The sequence below is a fragment of the Episyrphus balteatus genome, chromosome 4 (assembly GCF_945859705.1).
Source record: "Episyrphus balteatus chromosome 4, idEpiBalt1.1, whole genome shotgun sequence".
In the NCBI taxonomy this organism is placed as follows: domain Eukaryota; kingdom Metazoa; phylum Arthropoda; class Insecta; order Diptera; family Syrphidae; genus Episyrphus; species Episyrphus balteatus.
In genome coordinates, this window is record NC_079137.1 from 14,467,516 (window position 1) to 14,495,472 (window position 27,957).

General features: G+C 32.0%; 1 protein-coding gene and 1 long non-coding RNA gene across 3 annotated transcripts; one reads left to right on the forward strand and one right to left on the reverse strand.

Annotated features, from left to right (window-relative positions):
* Positions 1 to 361: 361 nt before the first annotated feature.
* Positions 362 to 27,443, reverse strand: LOC129917826 (uncharacterized). Of its 2 annotated transcripts, none has more exons than XM_055998004.1 (2): positions 27,056 to 27,443; positions 362 to 1,845 (listed from the first exon to the last, which is right to left on the reverse strand). In XM_055998004.1, exon 2 carries the CDS (start codon positions 1,830 to 1,832, stop codon positions 525 to 527), a length of 1,308 nt encoding a protein of 435 aa, XP_055853979.1. In that variant the 5' UTR covers positions 1,833 to 1,845; positions 27,056 to 27,443; the 3' UTR covers positions 362 to 524. The 2 variants fall into 2 exon arrangements, with proteins under 2 accessions (XP_055853979.1, XP_055853978.1); XM_055998003.1 differs by lacking the exon at positions 27,056 to 27,443 and adding an exon at positions 9,013 to 9,332.
* LOC129917827 (uncharacterized) lies at positions 12,906 to 23,633 on the forward strand. Its single transcript, XR_008772868.1, has 3 exons — positions 12,906 to 13,173; positions 22,176 to 22,297; positions 22,356 to 23,633. It is a non-coding gene; the product is annotated as an uncharacterized LOC129917827 (long non-coding RNA).
* Positions 27,444 to 27,957: the final 514 nt, after the last annotated feature.

A 27,957-nucleotide genomic window follows, 5' to 3' on the forward strand; every position in this document is an offset into this window, starting at 1 on the left:
ACCTCAGCGTTAAAGTTCCAAATTTGATGTATTCCTTATCAGTCCTTTTTTAGAATAAGTTGCACTGTTAACAAACTTTCTTATCAATTCACTGAAATATTAAGAACAAACATTTTTCCACAAAAAAAATAACACAAAAACCAATTATTTTATTTGTAAGTATATATTTCTTCATTTTTGTTCATTAAATAAAAATTTCTTTTGCCAATTAAAGCCACATAATTAAAATTTCTCTGTCCAAATGTATTTTCTTAAAACTAAACAACTTATAAAATAAATTAAATAAAAACAAATACTTAAGAAGAAATAATAAAAAATAAAAAAAAACTAATAAAACTAAATAAAACTAATAAGCGCATTTTGCTATAATTCATAATTTTTTTTAAAAATAATTCAACTCAATAGATTGTAGTTCTTTCAACCATTTTTAACAAAATAAATAAATTCATCAAGAGTTTTATTGTTACGTAAAATTCATACGAACAATATTTAAGTTCAATTTAAACTCGTTACTAGGAATAATTTTAATTATCATTTAAATCATTAGGAGAGAATGATAATCGCCGTTTAGTATAGTTTCCACCATCAAGAGTATCTTCGAGATCACTTGATGAATTTCGTCCGCTATCCGGACTGATATTCCTCAAAGCCTTCATTGCACCCTTTTTCTTGGGTGTATCCAAACGATCGCCGAAACTCTTTCGTTTAAGCAGTTTTTGAGCAGAATTTTTTACACTTGATTTTAGTTCGTTGAGTTTTCGCTTTCGTCTTACCGCTCGTTGACGTCGAAGTTGGCAAGAAGCTACAGCGTCTTGAAAATCCAATGGTGGATCATGTTTATCAAAAGTCTCTGGCGTGCGAACTTCACGCTCATTGAATGGCACCTTTGGATGGCGAGGAGGTGGATCCTGCTCTTGTTGGTATTTTTCATTTTGAGGATCCCAGAACTCGTGAAGGTCACTTGCTGGATCGTCAGCTGGAGTATAAGTAGGAGACATGATTACATGGTGATGAGCAGTTTGCTTAGCCTTAGGAACTTTGCGCTCTTTTCGGGCACTTTCTAGGATAGCATCGATCATTTTTTCCAACGTTAGATCGCCCATTTTAGAAGAACTCAATGATGACTCTTCATCAGCTGCAGGAGGAGCTGATGACGACATTTTTTGACGCTTTTCACCCCTCTGATTGTTGAGGTCCTTAAATTCATGGGTAAGATATCTTGGTTTTTCGAAGTAGTTATCTGCAATTCCTATGCCTCTCAGTGCCAATATTGGTCCTGGTACAAGTTCACATGGTGAATACTCCACACCGAATGTTGGCAGTGTCGATGCGTATTGTGGTTTTGGAGGTGTTTCGATTCTCTTCGGCGTCTGGCTTATTGGACTCGCAACAAACTTATCGGGGGTAATATTGCTAAGATCTTTCAGAGAACCCAACTTTCTTAAAGGACTCGCATTCCGCATACTTAATGGCAAAGGTGTAGATGTCAAATGATTCTCTTTGTTGTCCTGTCCCACGAGCAGCAGTTTTCTTCTCAGTGAAGAATTATCTGATAATTTCCTACACACTTTCCGTACTGCGGTAGAAGAATTTGCTGGAAGGGAACAACGACGGCGACTTGAAGACGTTGATGACGACGACGATGACGCAACATCTGCTCCTGCTGTTATTTTTGTGTTTGTTGTTGTTGTTATACTCCTACGGCGGATTGTGTAATCTTGATCATGATGATGATGATTTGTGTTGGTGGTGGTTGTAGTGGTTGTGTTTTCTGCAACTGTTGGCAAGTATGTTTGCTTGGAATAAGGACCATTCACTGCCCATTTCAACATTTTGAAGGAGAATCTGCAAAGATACAAGGAAAAAAATGGAAACATATAAGTAAATGATGAAAATAAACTACAATCATGTTTGTATTGAATGTTAAAGAAAGAGAGAAAGAAAAGGAATTGAATGAATCTCATATTTCAAATCGATCAAAAGCAAAAAGGATCTCTTTTCAATTGAAACGTACAATAAAGATATATCTTTAAGAAAAACTGTCAACGTATTTTACCATCAACAAAAAAATATCTAAAGCAGTGAAGTGTATTTGTGTAAAGTCCAGGTGTGTTGCTTCTTTTATTCTCCTGATACATTTTTTTTTTATTCTTTTCCTGATCCTGTTCATGTCTAACGGTTTTGCGAAGAAGTTGCAATTTTTTTTTGTCTGAGGACAATGAATTTACATAAAGTTGCGGACGATATTCCAAGGATACAAAAAAAACTTGGTGAATGTACGACGTGTTAGACAGGATAAAATTATGGTTGTTTTTTTCTTAAGGTCTTGAAAGTAAATATTTGAATAAGGAAGAGTAGATACCTACCTATCTGTGTGTCCTTAAAAATTCTTTAAGAGGGGTTGAATAGCAAATATACCGCTTTTCAACTTTATCAGCTGTTTTTGAATTTTCGATTGAGTCTAAGTTAAATTTCTGTTTGAACAGTGATTTTGTCACGTGGTGTCAATACTTTTGTATTGATACGTAGTGAACTGCGAATTGAGTTATAAAATCAATTTTATAGTTTATTTAGCAATTTCATTCCAATATACAAAAAAAACACAAAAAATTATTTTAAAGAAGTGACAGAAGAAATCACCGCTGATTGCTATTTAGGGAATTATTGCTAAGCGAAGCATGAAAACAGCTACAATTTTCTGGCAAAATAAACGTTTTTTTCACCTCAATATTTTGCTTTTTTCTTTGTTTTTCTATTTGATTTTCCCTCCACTCGAATGTCATTATTCTATTTGTTTTCTATTTTTTGTGTAATTTCTTCAAAATTTTGTCCACAATCTCTCAACGAATTGAAAAAGTTACTCAACCGTGTGTGTGTACCCTATGCATACAAGGACTATTGATATAGAAAAAAGAGGGCATAATAGTTTGTTTCTTCATCTAAACCAAACAATATGGGTCAGTGTCGGGCTGATAACTGCAATATAAACAATACCAGTTCACCGGAAACACTCACACATATAACTCGCCGTACCTAAAAAAGGATCTCAGTTTTGTCAAATTTTTGATTTGTTTCTGTTAAAAATTTTATAATGTTGCATGTTTCCCTAAACCGAAAACGAGAGAGGGAACAAATATCAAGCAACTGGTCGAAAAAATGATAGGAAATTCAACCAAGCTGAAAACATGTTCCAAAACGGGACAAGGTAGAAATTGAGAGAGAGAGTCCTTTTTATTTATTATTATTAAAAAAAAGGGATACAATCACAGAAAATAGGCATGAGTGAGAAAAAGAAAGAAGGATATTTATGTAGGTACAAAAAAATTATCTTATATTCAACCGTGAAACTTTTACCTACTTAGACATTTTATCAATGTCAAGAAACTATTTGTCAAGATAAGGAAAAAAAGAAGCGGGTCCTGTGTTGTGTCCTATAATGTCCTGTGTGTTGTTGTTTTCTGTTTCAGTTTTTTCGTTTTTAATTTTTATTAATTTTTATTTTCATAATATCAAAAATTCGAAGGGGTGAACTTGTTTTTTTTCCGTTTAGTTTGTTTTCTTCAAATTTTTAGAAATGAACTCTTGAGGGTGCGAAATTTTTATTCTACCATTTGACACATGAATGACATAAAATATTTTCATGAAATCTAAGATTGTGTGTCTATTAATTAATAAGATTTAAAAAGGAAACAAAATTTAAGAAATAATATGATTACAAATTTCTGATAAAAAAAAATTTGGAGAAAGAAATTATCTTAATAATCCTTAACTAGGACAGAAGACTCTAACTTTTGTCTAAACCGTAGAACATTTTGATGACTTCGAATACGAGCGATTTTTCTAAAATACAAAGAATTCAAGTCGATTGCCTCATACTTATCTAATCTGCAGGTCAATTATGAAACAAAAGTACCAAAAAATATCGCAAAAAGAGCCAATCTTTCGTATTAGCACATTGCAGATTGGCCCATTTTGCGCAACACCATCGATATGTTTATTCCATTCGTACCGTTGAGAACAGAAAAGAAAACTCAACATTCATGCAGGTACTTGAACTTGCTCTCTTGGTTCATGTAATGAAGTGGTTAATTTTATATGTAGAATGGAAGGTATTTTCAGGAATAAATACAATGACATTATCGATACATAAAGAAAGTTATAGAGTAAAATAAAAATATCCATCAGTTTTTTTTTTTGACAGACATACAAAAAATTTGTGTACCAAAGTTGTAGAGATTTTGAAAGCTTAAAAATATCAAATTGTACAGAAGTGGACTTTTACTGGATTATTTACTCTGAATGCCTCATTTAAGGATACCATCGCATAGAACGTTTTAAAAATATTTTGTATACAAGAAATTTTATCATTTTCAAAAAAAAAAGTATGCTATTCTGAATCCACACAACAAAACGAAATTTATAAATTTATTTATAGACCCGTTTTCAAAAAATTGATTTAAAAAAAATCAAAGCTTTTTTTAAGAAATCGAAAACTTAGTTTTTTGAAATATTTTAATAATACGGCTATTCTAACGCTTCTTTACAAAAAAAAAGTTGAAACCGGAGTTGTTTACGAAAAACTCAAAAAACAAGCAAACGGTTTTATGCAAACGTAAGAACTTCTTTGCGACAATATACACAAATACACAATGAATTAAAAATGTTTAGTTCGATTAAAAATGGCAATACATCATTGTTTATCCACACTGAAGAAAATGTTTTCCAATTGCCAGAATAATAAAGAAAGAGTTGTGTGCAGTTTAAGAAACGACAAAATTTTCATCTTTTACAACAATTTTTTAAACATTCTTTCATAAGCTAATAGCTTAATTCTAAAGTATTTTTTAAAGTACAAGATAATTTAAAATTGCGAAAAAAATTAATTTAAAAATGTTAATTTTTTGAAATATTCAAAACATTAGTTCTTTAAAAAACTGTTGCGTAATGTTTCTTATTTTTTTTTTTATTATAAATCGGTAAGGTTGTGAACGAAAAAAAGGAATTCAAAAAGCTTGTTTGCTAAACATATATTTTTATTTGAAGTGTATCAGAGATTGATAAAATTTATCTATAAAGTTCCCAAAAGCACTGCGAAATATTGCAACTTCACGTTTTTTCGTATTTTTTTTTTTTTAATATGATTGATATTTGCATGAAACGAATAGGTACTTGCTTTATAACGAGATAACTAGTTCCCTAGGTATACTTACATTATCCCTTCATAAACAAATGAAGACTACCTACTTCTATTTTCATAACGTCCCTGACCAGTGACCCCGTATATCGTGTGAAACATAAACAAGTTTTTCAAATCCTATCTCAATACAAAATAAGGGTCGCTAAAAAAATTAGCAACCTTTTGCGAAAATTTCTCGAAGCTCAACAATTTTTTTTTTTTTATGAACCTGAAATCAACGTCATCTTCTATTAACTGGATCTTCTTTTCAAAATTGATCATGTTTTTCTCTAGATAAACCAGTTGATCCTGTTTAGAAGCGACAAACCATCTTCAGACAGATAACTAGTTTATATAAAAATCCTTGCCAAAAAAATACCACACTGCCAATTTAACAAAAAAAAAAAGTTTCATCTGCCAATCAAGAAATTGAAAGGAATCCGCGTAATTTGTGCGGCTGCAAACAAACAGCCCAAAGGACTTTTTTCTTTTTTTTTTCCTTATAAGGATCAACGATTAAAAAAAGAAGAAGAAGAATGTCTTTTGATTTTCATTCTATTGTAATAAAACTGTAAAACTGGATCAGCTGGATATCGCGCTACATACAAAACACAAATAATGTCCTCTGGGTATTTTTTGTTTCTTCCTTTTTTTTGCAAATAAAAACTCATATAAAAGACTGTATCGGAACTGAACTAACTCGGAAGAGGAGAGAGAATCAAAGGAACGGAAGTAGCACACCCAGAAGAAGAATGAGAAACAATTTTGTGTGTATACTCGCATGTTTGCCAATTTTCAAAGGAATGTAAATAATTTTATGTGATGTGTTTTCGTCGTATGCACAAGAAGAACCGGATTTCTCGCTAATATAATAGGAATTATATATTCCCGCCAAAAAATCCGTTGAAATTTACTTATTTGCTGTTCGATTTAGTGTGAAGCTTTCAAGGTAAAGGTTAATAAAAAAGAACAAACACAAAAAACATCCAAGATCAACTCTCAAGGGGACGACGATCATCTAGTATGTATGCCCTGCCATCAGCCACATCAAAATCATGACCAATCTTTTTTTTGTGAATAATTTTAGCTATGTGATTTTTTTTTTGCTATCCATTTTTTGGATTTAATGGTCAGAATTTTATTCGGTTATTTCCAGTTCATTTAGCGCCAGCAGCAGGCCTCATTTTTCAAGAGCCAATATGTGTTCTTTTTTATATAGGATCACTCGATATAGGAATAGGGAACCGCAGAAATGCAGATTTAATGGGATTTCAAGTGAGTTTTAGAAGTGGGTATTAAGTGTTTCAGTGGTTTTTGTATTTTGTATATTCTCAAGTGATGGCGCGTACCTTTAATGGAAAGAAAAAGTTGTACATTTATGGGCTAAATGCTTAGTTAGAAACGAGATGATAATGGCTATCGACTTGAATGCTTTTTTTTTCTTTATTTTTTGTTAGGTCAAGATCAATGAAGTGTACAAATAATGAGAATTTGGAGATATTATTAGGAAAAAGGTGGGAAGCATGTGAATAGGGAAATTTGAAAGAGAAGTTTCACGTAACAATGAAAGCCTGGGAAACCTTATCGTATTATAGAAATAATGCGACTTGAACAAATTATTTTTCAGCTCAATACTGCTGATTTCAGAATTTCGGATATTTTGTGACTTCATGGAAATTTAAAGATTGTTTGTTGCAAAGTTAAGTTTTCTATTTTATGATCAAATTTAATGAAGCTCATAAATTGGTGAGAACTTTTGAAGAAAAAAATTTATGAAGTTTAAGAACAATTTAAGGGGGTATTTCTTAACTAGAGACAAATATGTACCTACTTTGAAAAAAGAAAAGAACTGTGCTTTGAACAAAGTTGTCGTATATTATAGTCCCTTTTTATTTATGACATTCAATATTTGTTTTTTTTTTTTTTATTGAATAACCACATTTCTCGATTAGACAAAAAAGTAAAAAGTAAAGTAAAAAAGAAGATAATAACTTTCTTAAAAGACCCAATTTAGAAAATCAAAATCAAATGCAAAAAATATCAAATGTCACACCCGAAACGTTAACTTGTCGCACCCGCAACAATGTGAAATTGAATTTTTGTTGATATTATTTCATCATTTTGTGTCTTATTGTGACAGTCATACTGAAAATAAATATTAAAATTGAAAAATCAAGTGTTTTATGTCACACCCGTAACGCAAAATAATTGAATATTGAACTTAATCATGTGTACTTCAATTTTGCGAGTTTTCAAGGTAAATTCTGTGTATTAATTGATTTATTCGTAAAAATATACAACATAAATATACACCCGTTAGGATGAAACCACCACCGCATGTTTTTTTCAAGATCAAAGTTGTAGAAAAGTAGTTCGTATATCATACAATATTTTTCAGAATTGACTTCACATTTTTTCTCATAAGATATTTTGACGTATGAAAAGGAAAAAAAAATACGTCATTTATGTTGGTATCCACTCAAAAGATTCTTCATAAAGAAAGTGTTCAAATTAAAAAAAAAATAACGTAATCTTTCTAAACTCGCAGCCAATTAACTGTGACTGAACACTGAAGTTACTGCACTAACAATAATTTTTTTGACTGCATTCTTCTACAATTAAATTTAAAATCCACTATTTGCGGTCCTGCATAACAAAGCCTTGAAGTTTAACATTTTACTTCTTCATCATTACATTGCCTACCAACCAAACGAAGGACCTATACCTACCCAGTTATTTTTAAAATGAACCACCACATATTTATTTCGGCTCAACTTTCCTTTAGGGTCGCACGAATTTTAATACGCGAATAATTTTATGTGAAAGATTAATGACTAAAAGTAATAAAAATAACAATTTTAAAGTTAGGAAACGTGTATTTATATTTTTAATTAATTTTTTAAAGTTCATTTTTTCATACAAATGAATGCAAATGACGACCGCGAAGAAAAAAAAATTTTTTTTGAAGTTCTTTTTACATACCCAAACTTGTCCCCACCTCAAATCCTATAGTGAGCCCAAGCAGGGGGGTTGCAGGGGGGCAGCATGCCCCCCCATACGCATCTCAACTTTTATACGCCTCAAACTTCAAATTCTTCTTGGTCGTCATTTGCATACATTTTGTATGAAAAATTTAAATATTTATTTTTTAATCATACTTAGGGGTGTTTCCTAACCTTAATATTTTAAAGGTATTCTATTGAGACCCTAAGCTCACTGTAAAAAATAAAATCACAACTCTTTGCGTGCGACCCTAATGGAAAGTCGCCCCTTTATTTCTTACTGCGAAGGATTGAAAAATACCCCCAAGAATTTATTTTAGGGTTTTTCCTTGCGTCAAGTTAATAAATTTTTAGGGAAAATTTACTAACAAATCGCATATAAAAATCATAAAGTGTCAACCCTCCAAAAGCCACAAGTGATCTTTTCACCCATAAATCATCACAATGACAATTTTTACCCAACACAAAAGAATTTTTCCCACACAATAAACTGAAACACACATTACCACACCGTTAAGGTTTGTCACAAACAAAACTGTTGCAACTTTTTTTTTTTGGAAATAATTTTTATTTATTGATATTTTAATAAAATAAAAAAACTATTATAACAGGGGTAGTATCATATTTAGATATCATAAAAAAAAATGATTCCTAAAAATCATAAGGGAGGATCAAACTTCCCACACATTTATTTAAATTTAGATAACGGTATCTATTTCAGGGGGCTTCTAGTACAAAATTATTATCTTACACATTTTGTTTAGAAATGAATATAGGGGTTGATATTTAAGGGTTCGTTTAGTATGCAAAGTGAAGAAGAAGAAAGAAACTCACCTTTTTAATGATTAGAAAAAATAGATAATCCAAAAAAATGTTCCAAATTTCGTTTCACACTGCGCGCCACAAAAATTTTGTATAATTTTTTTTTTAAATTTTTTGTTCAACACCAAAATTCACAAGATCTGTTTGTTTTTGTATGGATTGGGTTTTTAGTATTTATTTTCACTGATAGCCAAAAAATATCTCTTGTCACTATTCTTCCCGAGATTTAAGACAGAAATTCACTTTTCTTCCCGATTAGGTATAAATCCAAAAGATAGTTTTTTTTTATCTTAAATAAAGATATAAAATTCACCGTTAAGAAAGGAACACATCCATCCGACAGAACATACGAAAGGTGAATGATTCAAAATTTCAACTTCAGTTTGGCTCAGAGATACCCAAAGGAGATGGGAAACTTTCGTACGTTTTACCCCCCAAAACCCATTTGTTTATTTCGTGTTGTTGTAATCTCTTTTGTATTCGTGAATAAATGTGAAAAACACACATAGTGTAGCCACGGTGTTTTTCCGCACACCTAAGCAAAAATGTCAATTTTTCACGCATACTTCGCCAAAAATGTATATTTTTTCACGCATACTTATCCAAAAATGTCTAAAGCAGCTTGTAGGCAAACCGCGTATGACGTCAGAAGTTTCTCATCTCTTTTGGGTATCTCTGGTTTGGCTACTGTTTGTCTGGTTGAGAGCACGAACAGGAGGATAAAGAAAAATACGAAAAGAAATTGAACAGGGTTGATTGTGTTTTATCCTTTTCAAAATTCATACAACAGAATGAGAAAGGAAATGTTGTTCTCATTTCACAGACGGCACATACATTCAAAAATTACTCTCATAAATTGAAATAAAATTGAAAGTTACACACATACAAACATAAAACTACATTGATGTGTCCTTATTTTTTTGTTGATCCTTTTTCTTCTTCTTTTGCTCTCAAATCAACATAAATAAAATTTGCCCGCCAATTGGGTTCAAAAAATTTTCTTTTATTTCTATGAATTTTTGACTCGTGTCCATGTCCACTATTGAGTAAACGGGACCAGGCCAGCCAGGAGGACCAATACCATGTTGAGCTCTGTGTATAGGTGATAAGGATCTTTTAACATCTTCTTTTGTTCGATTTCTTTTATACTTATTGTTTGTTGTGTTGTTTATAAAAATTTGGTTTTTATGTTTCGTGTTATTTCGTCATTGATGGGAATAGGATATATGTATCTTAGGTGTGTGTAGGAGCACCATCACCCGCACGTGTTGAAAATGGTTGTTTTTTTCTGTTTGTTGTTTTTGTTATCATATTACAGCACAGAGCACAGACCAAGAAAACAGGGAGTAACAACAAAGACGAACAGACAGACAGACGGACAACTTCACCAGCATTGTGAAAGGAGAAGGATTGTCTGGCGGTCTTTGATGACTGTTATAAATACGTATGCGGGATTATCATTTAGAACAGGTGGGTGTCGATTCACAATAAAATTAATTGGTATTAATTTTGAAAATGTAGATTGGTTCGCAGGTTGAATTCTTATGTAAAAAGAAGTAAGCAAAGTAAAGACTTTCTAGGGCAGGTATAAGTTGTAAAAAATGTTATGGTCTTTGTTTTGAAGTGATGGCAATTTGAATTGGTTGCTAAGTATCATCCGAATCGAAATGCTCTCGGATATTGGCGTTTTTTTACTTTCTTGTTATATTTTAATGCCTGTTAAACCTGGTGATGATAAAATACAATTAAGTTCATACTTAAACGTTTGCAATTTAATTGTTTTTCAATATTTTACTGTTTTTCAATATTTTTGACGAGGATACGCAGGTTGGAATAACTAATCAACTTTAATAGATGAATAAATTTCAAAAATCCAAAAATTGACACAGTTGAGTTTTGACTTTTAGAGCCGTTTGCTGAAACAAATGTTAAGGAATTAAGTTCTACATCGACATACTTAAAGCATTATGTAACAGTTAACACAAAGGAAAAACTTGGGAATAAGAGTTTATGTTCAACTTAAATATTTAAGTTATTGCGTTGAGCCTCTTGTAAAATAAATCTTATTGTTGTGCATTTTTACTTATTTATTTAAAAAAAAGTTTATTTGAAAAAAGTTTCAAAAATATTTACAAAAAATATATAGTCTATACGGCAGGTAATGACGAGCAGATAATAAATGGAACCTTCGACCATAATTAATAGGTATTCTTCCCAAGTTGAAACAAATGCAATCTTGTTCTCCTAATTATTTTTTTTTTTTTTTGAAATTTATAAACTTAACACAATTTCTTCGAGTCACTTCAAAACTTAAGATAGGTACTCGTTTAAGATACAAGTTTTGTGTAAATTTTTTAGAGTTTTATTTAATAAATATAAATTTTTTTAATTGTTGAAGTGTTCAACAAGAATTGAATTGATTTTTTTCAAAAACGACTTATATTTGCTTAGATTCAAACTATTAATATCATTGGCATTCTTCAGTTAAATCACTAGCAAATCATTTAGAAAAAATACTTTTAACAAATGACGGCGTGAACTTCTTAATTGACCAATGAGAAAAAATGAACTCTCCTCACATCTTTCATGCTTGAAAATAAAAAGGATATAAACACAATTTTTGTAATAAATATTCGGCAATATAAATGTACATCGAGAAAGCAACTAACACAAAACTCATTCAAATCTGAACAAAAAAAAAACTACGTTTTACCACATTTTTTTACGAAATGGCACACAAAAGCGAATCATAATGTAAAGGGTTATTAACTGATTATTAAAATGATAGATTGATCATTCAAGTGTACATTAACCAAAAAAATATGGGCTGTACTTATTTTTTTCACCCATATAAATCACAGAGATCCTCTCAGCAGCCACTTAACCCCTTGTCCTATAAACTGCGACCAAACAACAGAAAAAAAAACACATAAAAACCCTTGAAAAAAGGGTAAAATCGCACAAAAAATAAATAAAAAAAAAAAACAACAGAAAACCTTTGACTAAAATAACAATAAGGAATATGATCAAAGTTCGATAAATTTTTGTAAATAAGGGTGCAACGATGCAAGCAAGTGAAGTGAATCTCCTTTGTTGTCATATTTTCTCGGGCTTTTGCGCTCTAATGAGCCTACTGATGGGATAGAACTGATAACTCTTCGTTTTCATATTAGATCTTACAATCAAGATAATTCAAATGAAAAGAACGAACAAAAAAATTAAATTAAATAAAAAAAATGTCACCTAATTTCAGTTAAATTTGCCTTGGAACCTCAAAAAGACAAGGTCGAGTTCTTTAATGTTGGTTAAGGTTACCTTAGGGCCCCCTAAAAATATAATTGTTTCCTTTAACTTCTTCTTTTAAACTATGTATAGCCGCATTGCTTTGTAGTTACTCATCAACTAGAAAATTACCTTCGCTTGCAAAGGTACATCATTTTAGAGATATCAAATAGTTTAAAGTTTATTTGATGTTTTTAAAAAGATAAACCTAATTTTCGAGAAAACATTTATTTTGCAATTATACACAAAGTCCTTTTGATCCTAGAACTTATGTGTTTTTAATTTTATATGGCTTAAAGATTAGCAACACAAGATATTCCGTAATACAGGGTTACAGACAAAACTATCAAATTATATTTACAAACAATTTAAAAAATTTTCGAGAATATTTGAACTGGAAAATTACATATAATCTAGGTAGGTACTGTTGCTACTCTTCGATATTCCATATCCTTTTTTTTTCAGTTATGTATATTAACATAAAATATAATTTATTTTTTATTTGAAATCCATTAGGAGGCACGTAAAAGATGCGACAAAGGCTCCGTCATAAATAATATCGTTACCCCTAAAAATAAAAAAAAAAATTAAAAAAAAAACTGATAGATTCCTTTGAACTCTTTCTCACTCTTGACGTTTTTAAGTCAAGATTTTTGAAACACAGGAGAGATGTGTTTTTTCTTGTTGTGATTTGGATGATATTAGCATAATTATCCAAGGTACACTGCACAGAACATGCATGCGAGAATTTTGAAGGAAAAAAAGGAAATAATCTAAATTCACATCCTGACAAAAAAAAAAAAACAACTATCTACCTCGAGAAACCTTCAAAGATGAAATGCATGTCAGTTTTATCATCAGCTGTCAGAGAAGACGGAAATGTTTTTCGGGGTAAGTTTGTATCATTCTCGTACGCATAAGATGTTTTTTTTTTTTATTTTTTTTTATAATCTGGCTAATGTCTTAGGTGCGTAGCTTCATAAAAAAATATAAGTAGATTTTTACATAATTGTGAAAATTTGTTCTTAGCGGCTGAGGTGAGAACACTCAAGTAAGATCATGTGGTTGAAAAGAACCTTTTCCCTATGAGAACAGATTATGATTCACAAATTTCAACCCTCAGCCTCATTATTTTTTTTATGAAAAAATATTAAAAAAAAATTAGGTCGAATTAGACGTAAGATTGTTTTTAAATTTAATCTAAACAATTTGGAAGTTTTATTCAGAACTAACAACGATAGATGGATTTTCTTCACAACGCAACGATTACGTATAAAGGTCTTATGGAATTTAATGCTCCCAGTTCAAACAGTGAAAATATAGTCCTGAACTTCAGAGGATATTCACCTTCATTTGAGTTTTTCAAGCAGTAAAATGGATTTCAAAATCTTTTTACCGTTGATATACACATCATCTGAATTAATCTCAGTTTCCAGTTCTAAAACATAAACCCCTTTTAGAAACAACGATGCTGATAAGCAAACTTTATTTAATTTTTTTTTGTCATTTTTTTTACTGGTATTTATCCTTTTATTTTGGTTTTTAACAAGAAAACAGACAATTAACCATAAGATAAAATTTTCTAAGAAAAAAAATTGACTACTCGTATGGCAGTTTTGTTTTAAAAAATAACTGGAATTTGAGATTTTCGATTTTGAAATATTTTTACTTGTAGAAGCTACTTGCTGCAATAAAATACTTTGTTCTCAATTTCGATATTGCAGTTTTCATTTCATAGCATACTTGTTTTTAGAGATGCCACAAATATTGGGCCACTATTCGGTATTCGGCCTATTTTTTTGATATTCGGTATTGGGCCGAACTAAACGATTACGTCTATCTTCGAAAACAATTATATATTCTGTCACTCGCAAATTAAATAAAAAATTCTTCTAATCTTTTGGCCCACATGCAATGAAATAGAATAAGACAGGTTATAACATGACAAAAGTCACGTATGAGTAAGAAAAATACACAATATTGTTGGCCGAATATTTGGTATTCGGCCAAATCACTATTCGCGGCATCTCTATTTTTTTACAATCAAGTTTTTTTTTTCATTTTTTTTTTTTTTTTTTTTATTTTATTTCAAATATTTTTAGTCTGTTTTTGTTTTTCAATTTAAATTAAGGACCAAGGAAAGAAAGCTGTATTGGAGATCAGTGAAAAGTCTTCCACGAGTATTTTGAAAACATTCTTCATTTTGTTAATGAAGTTATTTGTGATGATTTTAATGGGACACATAAGATACCACTAAAACAACGAAAGCAGGGTAATAGCTGACATGAAACTCCAATATTCCCAACAAACAATATCCCTTCTATAAAGCTTTATAGGAGCTAAAGTACCACCTATTTATAGAAGCAAATTCGTTAGTTGGGTTCACATAATGTCATTTCCCAACTCGGGCCAAGAAGTGCAGTGCAGCTAAGTATCAAACCAGAGCTGAACTAGTTTAACATGAAATGAAATACAATCCACAGGAGACTTCAGTCAATGAATTCTAGACCAGATGATTAGGAATATCAACTGAGTTATGTAACTAAATACTCTTACGCGAAAAATTATTAACGCGAACAATGGGGAAGCAAAAACGGCATAAGCACTTGCAGATTACTTCTGAGTCAGCTTCACACGAAACCCTTCCGCAATCCCTGTCTGCTGCTCCCTTTCAAAATTGGATAAAACAGAATTCAGTGACACTAATCCTGCAATTGATTCAAACCATGAGCAGGAGCACCCCAGGATATTGCCAAAGCAATCAGTTACTCCAATCTGGAAAAAAAAAATGATTTGACCGGATACTTTTTCCAACTTTAATTTTATTCTTAATAGACTCTTGCAGATAGAAATAGTATTTCTAGCCTCTAAAACTGTATCACCAACAGCCACTTACTGAAAAATGTAAAATTGTAAAAATCATGGCAATTCCTAAGATATGTAAGTGCTTGGAACATGATCTCCAATATGTCAAAATGATATCGTATGATCGTAATCGTATGGCGTAATTCAAACCCTGCTTTTGTGGAAGACATTCCACACCAAATTAGCTTTCTTACAAATTGCTCAAAGCTCAAGACTTGGGCCTTTTCTTTACAACCAATCGAGTAGCGACAATTAGGCAATATCTAATTTGGTTCAATCGAAGAAGGAAATTTCTAGGAAAGCGCGCAATTGTACCAAAAAAGGTACTGCCACTTCTCGATTGAACAGGAGTACCTACTACGTAGTCGTTAGGCTAGAAACTCAAAAGCCATTATTCTCATACTATCATATGGAACAAGATTACCAATGCCAAGCCCACACTATCGTCCGGTCTACAGAAAAAAACCAACTTTGGATTACATCGCCTTTTTCCTATAGGAAATTGATTTTTGATGAATGACAATGTTAAGGTTCAACCGCAACTCATTTTGATGAACATTAAGATAAAAAAGCAATTAAGATCACAACTACTGTTACATTTTTCACCCACACCGACCTAAGGTATTTGCTAAATAGTATCTGTTTATGTGTCAAGCTTCCGGCACCTATAAAAGGTATGGTACGCCCACAACGCACACGGTGCTGATGGTGTTATCTTTAATCAAAAATAAAGTAATTACATATAGAACACCAAAAATTGTCAAATGTTCTTCTAATTTCAGTCCTTTATTCGAAATACAACTAACCCTTAAAATTTCACTCCCACTACCCCCTACACATAGCTTACTGTTATAACAGAGGACACATTATGGTTTTTGTTGTGGGATATTGGTCTTAATTTGAGTCTGTCATTAATGTTGATTGAGACAATCAAATTGTAATTGCATTATGGCGTTTTTGATATAAAATTTTTATATTTTTCTTTTTTTTTTGACATCTGATGCTATCAGTTTCACGAAGGCACGTGTTTGTTTTGGTCCGATCGCACCACAGTGTCGGCGTTAAATGTCATGCAAGAGTGATTTTGCATATTTTTTTTTTTGTTTACTGAAAGCATCCACCTTCCCATATACCAAGTGTCAATACTTTGACAAATTTCAAAACTCATGACATATGTGCGTAGTCTCTGGTTAAACATTACCAACAATTTGTAGTAAGCAGAGTTTAATGATTTTCAACTGAACAGTAGCAATGTTTTATGGTATTTTCCTGCTACAGGGTGTTTTTTCTGTAAGTCAATATTTTTCTACGCAGTAAATACATATATATGTATTGATTAATACGGAAACGTAGAAAACTGCAATTTTTTGTTCAGTTTTCGAGTGAACGAAAAGGAACTGTTAATTCAGTGTCCTTTGGCCTGGAGACTTCCAAGTAAACTTTTTATATACAAGGTAAGATTAAGGAACCGATTTTAGGCTGCTGCTAATTCGATAAACCTGAGTCCCTCTCCGAAAGTGCGTTCTTGTTGAAGTTATACTTTCTGAAAGTTTAACTAAATATCGCTCTGACATTGATGTCGAGAACATAGAGAAGGTATACTTCCTCTATGTCTTAAAATGAACACCCTTTATTTCACGCTGCACCGAAATATCCTCAACAACAAAATGCACCATGCCGTGTGCAATACTGGACATTGTGCTGTCGCTGCCGCTGATTGAAGTCCATAAGTCACCGGTTTTTGTGCAATCGTGAAATCGTGGACAAAGTGCGCCATATGTCAGCGATGACGTGCCCTCAAGGTGTATATAGTAGGAACCTCTACATGCACTCTACATAACTTGATGGCAGAGTTAATGATGTCAAACATCGAATGACACGAATCGCAGGACATTTCAACGAAAATTTTTAAAACTCCGACCAATAAATGGTTTTCATTTAATAAATTGTAAAAAGGGTGACAGTTACAAACTGCACACTAATCAAGATATTCTTTTTTTTGCAACTTTTTTGATTAATGATTCTAGCTCGCGAATCGATTTTAATGGACAATGGCAACGGACATTTATGGCTTGTATTTGGGAGGCTATTAGTTGTAGACCGTGAATAATTTTTTGTAAATAATTGTAACTCTAATAATGCTGTTAGAGTTGACAATTAGTCTACCAAATTGGATATTATTAATGATGGTAACGTAGAATTTTTCATTGTGGTTTTTGTGACCAGAGATGTCAGTTATTAGTTAGTTTTTGATTCGCAGTACGTCACAGAATATTTTTAAATGAACAGATGTCACCTCGATAACTATGCACATGTGCCTTTATTGCTTCATTTAGGTAGTAAACCCTTTTAATTTGTTTGAGTTCCTAATCCAAAGTATCGTGTGTTCAAAAATTTGTGTTTACAAAAACTTCAATATTTTGAATTTCTATAAATTTATTTCATTTTAATGTTTTCTAGAATCTCATGAATAACAAAACATTTGACAAAGACAAAATAAACAGGATCAAAGTCAAGACATTGTTCTCGTTTAGGACATTTTTTTTTTATTTTTTGTTAAATAACAAAAAGATCACGCCGCCAAAAAACAAAACGTTATTGGAAAAAAATTGAAAGACTTGGGAAAGGATTTTTTTATAGTCCTTCTAGTTGTTGTCGTTGTCGTTGTTTTTTTTTTTTTTTTTTTTTTGAAGAAAAACTGGGTGGCGGCTATGGTCGTAAGGGAGAAATTAAATATGCAAATTATTTCTTAAAAGATTATGACAACCTCTTGATGAGGATGAATTGTTATGAAAATACAATTTTAAAATAGAAGAACATGTTTACGAAATAAGAAAATAATTACAATTTGATCCTTTTTTTTTTTCTTGTCGTCCTTCTACATACACCGAATACGAGTAGGATGGTGTTTTTTTTTTTTGTTATATTTAATGTTCAATGTGGGACAGTTTGCTTTGGGAGTTTTCTTAACCCTTTTTTCGTTAGATTAGATTTCTTTGTTTTGTCGTTGTCCCATATAAGAAGAGGGAACAAAGTAAATGTTCATTTAAACATAAATATAAGAAAGCACTTTAAGTGGTATTCTGTGACAAGCATGCAATTATGACAAGCGTACATGGTATTTTCTTGATTTATGTGCATTTTGTTCGACATTTTATTTAAATGAAAAAAAAAAACGCTTTAGGGATTACGTACTTCTTCCAAGGCTTAGAGTAAGCAAGGCATTTAAGTTATACCTATTATAAAAACATAATTTTTGAACTTACAATCTTTTGCTTCGTCCATAGCTCTATGCTGTAGGTACTTAGGTAGGCAGTATTTTTTAACACATCAGTACTTTTGCATAAGAAATAGATATATTTTAACATACACAATGATACATTCTTTATATTTAACCTATAAATAATAATTTTTAAAACCATGAAATGATAAATGAAGATTATGACAGTTTTTTTTTTAACAATGCGACATTAAATTCTGTTTTCATATGAATATTTATTTAATTTTATCATTTCTATCTTTTTTGTCATCAAAAGATAGACTTTGTTAAGGTAGATTAAATGTGTACAGATAGACGCACGACGGATGTTATGACGAAATCCACTTTCAGAGGCGGCGCTAGGCCAAAATTAGGCGTGTGCAAGAGTAAATTTGCGGGGCCCCTAGGAAAATGATTTTTGACAATCATTTTGAAAAAAGTATCAAATCTTCCGTCCAAGTTCAAGTTCAAAATTGATATAACAATCTTAAGACAATAGGTGTTCCATATCTACGTAGATCAAAACAAAATGCACGATTCTATCTCACGAACTTGTTCTTGCTTTATTTTTTAAAAAGTTTTTATATAAATAAGATTTGTTAAATGTACGTACATTAGGGTGTGTCACTTTTGTATGGTCGAAAAAAAGGACTCTAATTTTGCAATGTAATAGTGCTCAAAAGTTGTATTAGGGTCTATGGTTTAATAATATGCAAAAAAGTATTATAATATCGAAAAAAGCCATTTTATATGAAAAAATGATTTTTTTTCCTTCACTTATTATTTAGCAGCCTCTTTACTAAGTGCTCAGTTTCAACAAATATAAGCTTAAAAGTTTTTTCTTTCACGAGAAAGCCTAAAAATATTTAATATATTTTTTGTATGCAAAGGGCGCAGTTAAAAAAAACGTATATTTCAAAAATCTCTAAAAATACAAGTTTCTTCGATTTCTTCCTCTATTTTGAGCGAGCCAAAGATAGTATTAAAAACAAAAATTGTAAACGCAGAACTTAATTTTAATAAGCAATGCAACTTTTAAAAGCTATTACACTTGAAAATTTCATAGTTTAGCATTTTGATACACCCTAACGTACATACATATCAGAAAAAAAAATTAATTCGTTCTTCAAATCAAACAAAATAACAACAATTCAAATGAATTTGAGCCATTTAATAAGGCCAATTTTAGAACAAATCAAAATCGTTAGAAATCGTTATCAATGAAATTTTGCAGAAATTATTAATCTACATTCCAAATTTAAATGTAAAATTTTTTAAATTTTGATTTTCAAACAAAAACTAAATTAATACTGACATCTTCAACCTTCACTGCTTCATTAAAAGCTCCAAATGGTTTAATTAGTGAGGAATTTCCTTGCAAAATCATGGTATCACAACAGCTAACAGACATTTCAACCTAACCTAACCTAGGCTAGTTTCACGTATCACGTTAGCCTCAAATTTGTAAAATTGACACTTTTAAAACAACCTGTAATGTAATTTCGCTGAGTGCCATATTTAAATTAAAAAATTAAAATTTATCAGTAGGAAGAAGCCGGATATGTTTCTTTCTTTTAAATTCTTAAAATTAAAAAAAAGAATACTCTGTAAGTATAGATAATAGATTTTTTGCATTTATTATAATTTTTTTTATTTTTTTTAAATAATTAGCCCTGAAGCAGACTGTAAACACGGTCGAAACGTCAGAGACAAGATAGAAAAAACTTATAAACCAGACCTAAAGCCCACTTAGGATTGAATTTGTATTCAAAAATAAGGTCACGAAGATAGGAATTATTATAATATTTTTGAATCACCTGTATTTCTTTTAGAAAAATAGTTTTTGTTTCTTTTTTCGTCCTAACCGATGCGATGGTTCACGTATAGAGACGAAATTTGCATCAAAATATAGTTTTAGAAATATTTAAGACTAATAGCTTCTTTTAATTTGTGATTCAATTTGGATTTTGAGTTGAAGAAAAAGATATCTAAAAAAGTTGTGATACTATATTCTACGTTTTCCGTGCTATTGTTTATTTTTATCCATCATCTAGTTGGAAGTTTTTCAATGAAGTTATATAATAACTAGGTAATGGGAATTGTTTATGTTGATGTTTGCTTTCCTCTGTTAGAAACTTATCAATAATTTAATATTTTTTTAATAAATATAATAAATTATTCAAATTTTTATTTGAGCAAAATTGTTGTTTTAAAACGAGAAAAGTTTGGTGGATTGTGAATCTTTCATATTTTGAAATGTTTGAATACGGAATTCACACAGCGCAAATTTTACTGAATTAAATTGCTCTTTTTAATCATTTTAAAGAAGTTCAACAAATTGACGGCCGAAAGCAGAAATTTTCCTTAACAAAGTGTTTAAATTTATGAAAAATCAGTTTATATAAATTGCGAGCGTTAGTGAGCAAACAAATTTTTTAGAGGAAATATAGTTTACACATTCTTAAGCCTTATACAAAAAATTATTTCGTATAATTTTAAATACCTACCTATACAAAATGAAGTAAGGCATCTTAAGAAGCCCGCGGCGATTTAGTGGGAATATAAATTTGCAGATGAGTGCCTAATAAATAATTTCTTACATTATTAACACTTCAATTCAAAAAACTGTATTGGAAAGGCCTTCTCAACATTTTTTTTCGTCCGTATGTTCTTCCATATCAACCCCTTTTGTTTCATATGGAATCTACATTTCTGTGTAAAAAACCAAAACCTTTAAAATTGGGTTCAGAAGGAACAATTAAAACTTTAAATTCTCTCATGTTGTAAATCTTATTTCTATCTTTACTCGTTGATTTCAAAACTGATAATAATAGAAAATAAATTCGGATTGCAACTATTTTTCGCAACGATATATTTAAAAGCAAGAAACTTACTTTTTCTAGAAAAATATTTTCTATGAGAAATATTTTGTCTTTAATATTAAGAACCTTAACCGAAACGGAGATTTTTCAAAGATTTATATGAAAAGTGAAAAACTCCAGAAATATGTCTAAAATATGATATATTTCTTCATTGCCAAATGTATCAAATAATTACTTTTTTTTACCTTTCTCACATAAAAAAATTATTATTTATGATTTTTGCAGGTAAACAAAAGAAAAATTTCTTCATCCCTTTATTTCTCTATCACGCATTAGTTGTTCTACAATTTATTGTCTCATAAATCTGCCATATATCAATTCCTTGAATCATTAACCACAAATTAAATAAATTTAAGGCAATGCAAACAAAGATGCAAGTTCGATCTTATAAAGAATGGAAGATGTACAAAAAAAACTATTTGCTCTTCTTAAAGAAATATCCTGTGCCTAGAAAAACAAAGATAAAACACTGTGTAAAACAAACACCAAGGATCGATCCTTTTAAAGAATTTTCAATATATTTTTTTTGTTTCGATTTTTTTTTGCATATAAGCTGTGTTATTATAGATCACCTTGAAAAGGTGCTTGAAATAATATTTTTCGAAGGATTATTACTTGACAATGTCACAGCCAAAGAAAAACGAAGGACAAAATAAAATCAATTTCCTTTTATATTCAATTTTTAACGGATTAATCCAAATCGGCGTGATATTGGAAAATTTCGTTATCGACAAATCGATAGCATATCGAAATGAGAAATCTATCATTCCTGCAAAAAAAAATATCATAGATAGTCCTGAGAAAAACTTCTTATTGCGTTCTTATGAAATGCCTAAAGGACTTCTTATTGATCCTGATTCGTAATTCTATTTGGTATAATGTTTTAGAGAGGGCGAATTGAAGTAATGTGAATCTTCTACATATATGTAGAGAGAGAAAAGCATCTATATTTTGTATGTATGTACACATTCATATAAGAACTACTAGCAAAAAAGGCTTCTACGTAGAGGTATGTCCTTGCCCTTTCTTTTCCTTATTGCACAACAATGAATTGGTTAATTTCGCAGATGATAAAGAATAGAAAGGAAAAATTGCTCAAGGCAATGTAATGGCACCAGGTGCTGTTGATTCCATGCGAAGGAATCCCGGAAGATCACTTACGTACATTATGTATACAAAAGGACTCCTCTCTGTAAAAACGTCCTTCTGCACTTACAAACCACTTTGAAAATACAAATGCAAGCAGAAGAAAAAACAGAAGAAACAATAATTCGGAAATGCGCCTACGGCTATGTTTTTCCTTGCAGTAGGAATTTGAGAGCTGGCAAACTTCCAGAAACAGTGACACAATATTTGATGGAGATCTGAGATGACTCCCGGGCACAATCAACAATGTTATAATGACATAGATACGTAAAACACGCAATCATGAAGAAGAAAAAAAATCAATGAAAGAAACATTTAAATTTGTAATTTATTATTCATGACAACACGAAACGATGATGATGATGATGACTTGATCATCAATCGCGTGACAAGATCACAATGTCAGGGATATGTCAGTTCTATATTATACACATTTGATACAATAAGAAGATGTTCGTCTAGTAGAGATGAATTGAATATTGATTGATAGACATGTCCTTGAGGAATGGTACACATTTCTTCGGGTATTTCTTATGCTTTGTTTCTAATTTCACGCTTCTTCAGGTTTCTGATTGATTTTTTACGTTTTTTTTTAAATGAGGAAGAACATTTTGTGATTTATGGAAATTGACAAATGTATGCATTCAAAAAGAAATAAAATCTTGTCTTGTGTAAAAAAAGGACGCATTTTTAGAATAGTAGGTTCATATAAAGCATTGCTTCAGGTCTAGGATATTTGCTGGGAAGTGATCTCCGGCAAACTTGCGAACTAAAAGCAGAGGAAGACTTTTCAGTGGAGACATCTTTTCATGTAGGTATACATCCATAATCACTACCACCACACCAAAGACAAAGGCTAAAATTGGGCTGCAAAGGATTTACCGAAGACCTGGAGAGAGCTTAACACCAACAGTACCTACATTAACTCAAATGTGTAAACAGTACAGTACTTCAATGTCAGAACCAAAAGAGGAGCTCCATGCCATTAAACCAGAATGAGACTCATTCAGGACAAAAAAGCCCCAAAAATGTCCCGAACAAAATCTGTCTACCTCCCGAACATGATTCGAACATGTCCCGGACAAGTCCGTGTCGCGTTATATGTAGCGTCGTCTCGCGTCGTCGTGTCGCATTATGGGGTAGAGTTGCCTATTTTCGGCCGTCTCCAGTTTCCGGCCACCTTTCGGAAAATCGTTATAAGTAGGGATTTCGTAGGGTTTATTCCAAAATTTTGCTCTTATGCTGTTCTCTTATATGTTAAGACAGCATACGAAAGAAAATTTGAAATAAACCCTTTTGAAATCACTAGTTATAACGATTTTGCGAAAGGTGGCCGGTAACTGGAGACGGCCGCAAATAGGCAACTCTACCCTGTATCGTCATGTCGCGTTGTATCGCGTTATTTTGAAGAAAATGAACTTCGTTTTGCACCGATCACATCTAAAGATGCAGAAAAGAAACAAAATCAGCCAGCGAACTAAGTAATTACCTTAAAACGCTTATAAATAAATGGTTTAAGTTTGTTAAAGATCTCACCGATGACTTGCATAGAAAGAATTTTCATCGCGCTGGCGGTGTTTTGAGAGTTCTTCAACATAATTTTGAAAATAAAAATTCAGATGGAGAAGAAGAAGTTAAGAATTGAGAGTTACAAATCCTCACGCGGGGAAATAAAGTGTCGAACAAAAATCGCTTCTTATCACTGCCCTGCGTAATGGAACTTTCAAAGGGTGAATGCGGACGGCTCCGGGAATAAACAATATCTACTTTATGGGATTTCGGTCCAGTTTATCTTCTTCCAGTGGTGGCAAAGGATGATCCTTACAATTTTTGTTGACCGCGAATCGACATGAGGTGAGAGATGCAATACAATTTTATTGTGAATTGTGTGTTTGATTCATTAAAGCATTTTTTGACTTAACTATGCCTGTGGTGAAGTTCACCCTCTCCCTAGCCGTATCATTTAATCCCAATAAATCATCTTTGCAATCTTAATCCGTTCAAATTATTATCTTGCTTTACTAATATGCCTCATTTGAATGCAAACAATAAATAAACAAAACTCTGTCTACAACCGCAAAAATACACTTTTTAAATCCTGTTTTGTATTTTTATCTCCAACGTCCACCCTAAAAAAAATATCCATAAAAGATATTCTTTTCTTTTTATAAAAATATAAATTGAAAAAAATTCCTAAAACAAACAAACAAATTTAAAAAAGCACGCGCTAAGGCAAACACACGACTAGAACAATTTTTGATAGAAAACTGGAAAAATCATCCTTCAACAGTCTTTTGATTACGTTATCGCGCTAGATCAGGATTTCTTATCCTCTAAGGTTCATCTAACACACAATTTTGATCAAATTAGGATGAAAAGGGTCACTTTGTTGGTGCTGCCGGTCGTCCTTCCGTAAGACTGGTTCACGCCAGCCGCCACCCCTAATTCTTTATTTAAGTTAACTTAGAAACAAAACCCCGCGGAATCTGACAGTAATAGAAAAAAAAAAAAAAATATTAATTCCCTTAGCACGCGTTCGCGGAATAGTTTTTCTGTCCACACGGCTGAACTCGGATGGACATAAGTACATATAGAAACAGAGAGTGGTCCGTCATAATTAGAATTTATGCAAATAAGGGTAGGTATAGTTTTATTTGTTTATTAATCCTGACGTGGTTTATATTGCACAAATGCACATGCAAACCCGTATGATATAAGCAGCGTGTCCAATTGAAACGTGAAAACAATGATGTTGAATGGAAATAGCGTATCCTTAATTCGTCCTTTTGGTGGTGTCATAGAGCATCATATCTTTGAGCCGTCACATATTGTACACGCGGTCAGAAAGTCGCTTGCTCTGCATGGGGTGGAAACTAAATTTACGCACAAAAAAATAATGAGGGATCCTTCCTTACCTGATGCGCAATAATTACAAATCATCATTTATCAATATTTTTTTAGGCTGTCGAATTATTTTTGCATGCGTCATTGCAGGATTCCCGTTGCAGGATGCTTGAAATGTTGAGTGTCTTTCTGTACTTGAAATAGAAAAGATTATAGAAGGGATGTTCTGGCGTTTAAAAGAGAATCAGGTACAGTGTCAGATTAATGGCGGAAGAATGCTTAGATTACCATATAGTTTGATGAAGTTATCGATCAGTGGGACGAAATTGTTACCTTTATTTTTATTGAGATCAGATATGAACCCTTTTAAGACTCGGAAAAGTTCTTGATAAAACCTTCTATTCGTTTTTAACTGAATCGACCTTGTCAAACCTGCGAGTGTGATGATCAACCACAATTTTATAAGAAGCAAGACTTCAAGATTATTCAGAGGCCATATTCATAGTAGTTGTTGTTTAACTTAAACTGAAGTTTTTCCAATGCAATTCAAATGGGATAAACTCGAGTGTTTCTTAAAAGCAGCTTAAACAATGTTTGAATACGCCCCTTTATATGTCGGACAAAGTGGGTAAACAAGAGGAGCTTCTTTAAAGGATGGAAGAGTTATACAGCATTTGAAGCCACAATTTTGACACACGTGGGGCTTAATTAAGTCTTAAGTTAATAGGTGAGGATTGTTGGATGAATTGATGCATTATGATATCCTGCGGATTGTGACACCCTAATGATGAAAAGCTAGATTGAATGTGTCAAGGCCTGAATGCTTTTAATGTGCTAGTTTTTTAACAAACCCAGTGAAAAATTTTGAGTTACAGTCTTGTAATACTAGTGCTCATGGAAGCAGCTTGCTAGTATAAGAGCCCCGCACACTACAAACTTTCTATCGGCCGATAGTTTAGTCGGTCTCTTAATCATTAGGAAAATGTATGAAAGTGCCCACACTACAACGGTAAAGTATCGGCCTATCAAAGCGGACTTTTCAGTTCAAGGTTAGCAATAAGATAGGTGTGTCCCTTGCTTTAAGTGAAGCTTATAGATATGTTGTAATTATCAGCATAGACCTTGCCAACTATTGCTTGGAAGGCCTCGAAGATATGTTGGTTGGGCAGTAGTTTTAAACTCCTACTCTGTGCTCGTCCAGGTAATTTTTGACTTCACGACAAAAGTGGTAATAAATAAGTTACCCAGGGAGTTTGAACCTATGAGCTGCGTCGATGAGATGATTTTTTTTGTATGCAAACATCCCGAGTAGAAACATGTACACACTCGGGTACAAGAACCCAATTTCATGTAGCTGTAGTCATGTCATGGTATATAATGAGAGATCCGTAATCATCTTGGATGGTCAAAAATCATTTCTTATGTATGGGCGCAGTTTCAACTCAAAATTTCAAAAGATGTTCTTTAACAAAATAATGCTCTTCCAGAAGCATTTACCGTCAATTCCGTATCAAATTCTTAGAAAATAATTTTGCTCTACAACTAAACCCTACTCTCTATAACCATCAGTGACCAATTTAGATCAAAAAAAGGAGGCATAAACTTCACCCAATAAAAACGACATCAAAAATGTCATAAAATACAAAAAAAAAAAAAAAAAAAAACAACAAAACCAGGGGACGGAAATCCTTCAAAACAAAAAAAAAATCGAACAATGAAATAATAGCAACATAGATAAGAAGTCCTTCCCAGATGCCTTCCTTTCAGGCGCCTTTACCTTTTTTCTTCTTTTTCTTGAGATTGATTAATCTAGGCCGACACTTTTGAACACAGACAATACCTTGGTCCAAGTTCCGTATATCAGGTACCAAACATTTGGTTGCATCTTTAGGAATTATGCCACAATTGTGCGCAATTTTTTTTTTTTCTTGTTCGTTTTTCTTCCTGTGTCCCGTGACAAGATTGCACAGCTGAAATGTGTATTATTTTTTTTTTTCTGAACTTTCTTTGGATTTTTGGGAAACAATTCCCAGATTTATTACTTTCTCCCCCTCTTTCGTGAAGATGGCATACGACACGTTTATTGAATGGTGTATGGACTTCTTCCTGAAAAATTTTTCTTCTTTCTCCTTTTTTTTGTTGATAATTGAATCCTGGCATAGAACAAATCTTAAAAGCAAATACAATTTTACGTCACTTTCTCAGGCGATCTAACAAACCTATAGGTGAGTATAACCAGGTGGTGGTAGATGGTTGATATGGTTGTCCAAAAAATAAGTTGCAAGTATTGGATAATGTGGATGAGTAATGCGATCTGACAGATAGGCAAGGGATTTCTTATTTTTCTTTCACTTTTTTTCCCAAAAACTAAACCTTTTTGATGGGATTTTGGCAAAAATTAGGAACAGCGGATTTCATGGTTGATTGTAAGGAATTAGAGCAAGCGAAAGGACATTGGGAAACCCTTAAAATGGGAGCAGCATGTATCGAGAAAAACAAACAAGAGGCAAGCTTGAAGCTAGATTTGGTTGTTAGATGGTTGTACTTTGGTTTTTACATTTGCGTACCTACTTTTTTAAGGGTGGCGTTGCAATTTGTTTTGAATTCGGGCCTTAACCAACATGTTTGTTCATATAGTTTTCTCCTCAGGCAACTGTTTCCTATTTCTCACTCCAAGTT

Coding starts and splice junctions, on each gene's coding strand:
- LOC129917826 (XM_055998004.1), bottom strand. CDS start 1,832: ATGTTGAAATGGGCAGTGAATGGTCCTTATTCCAAGCAAACATACTTG.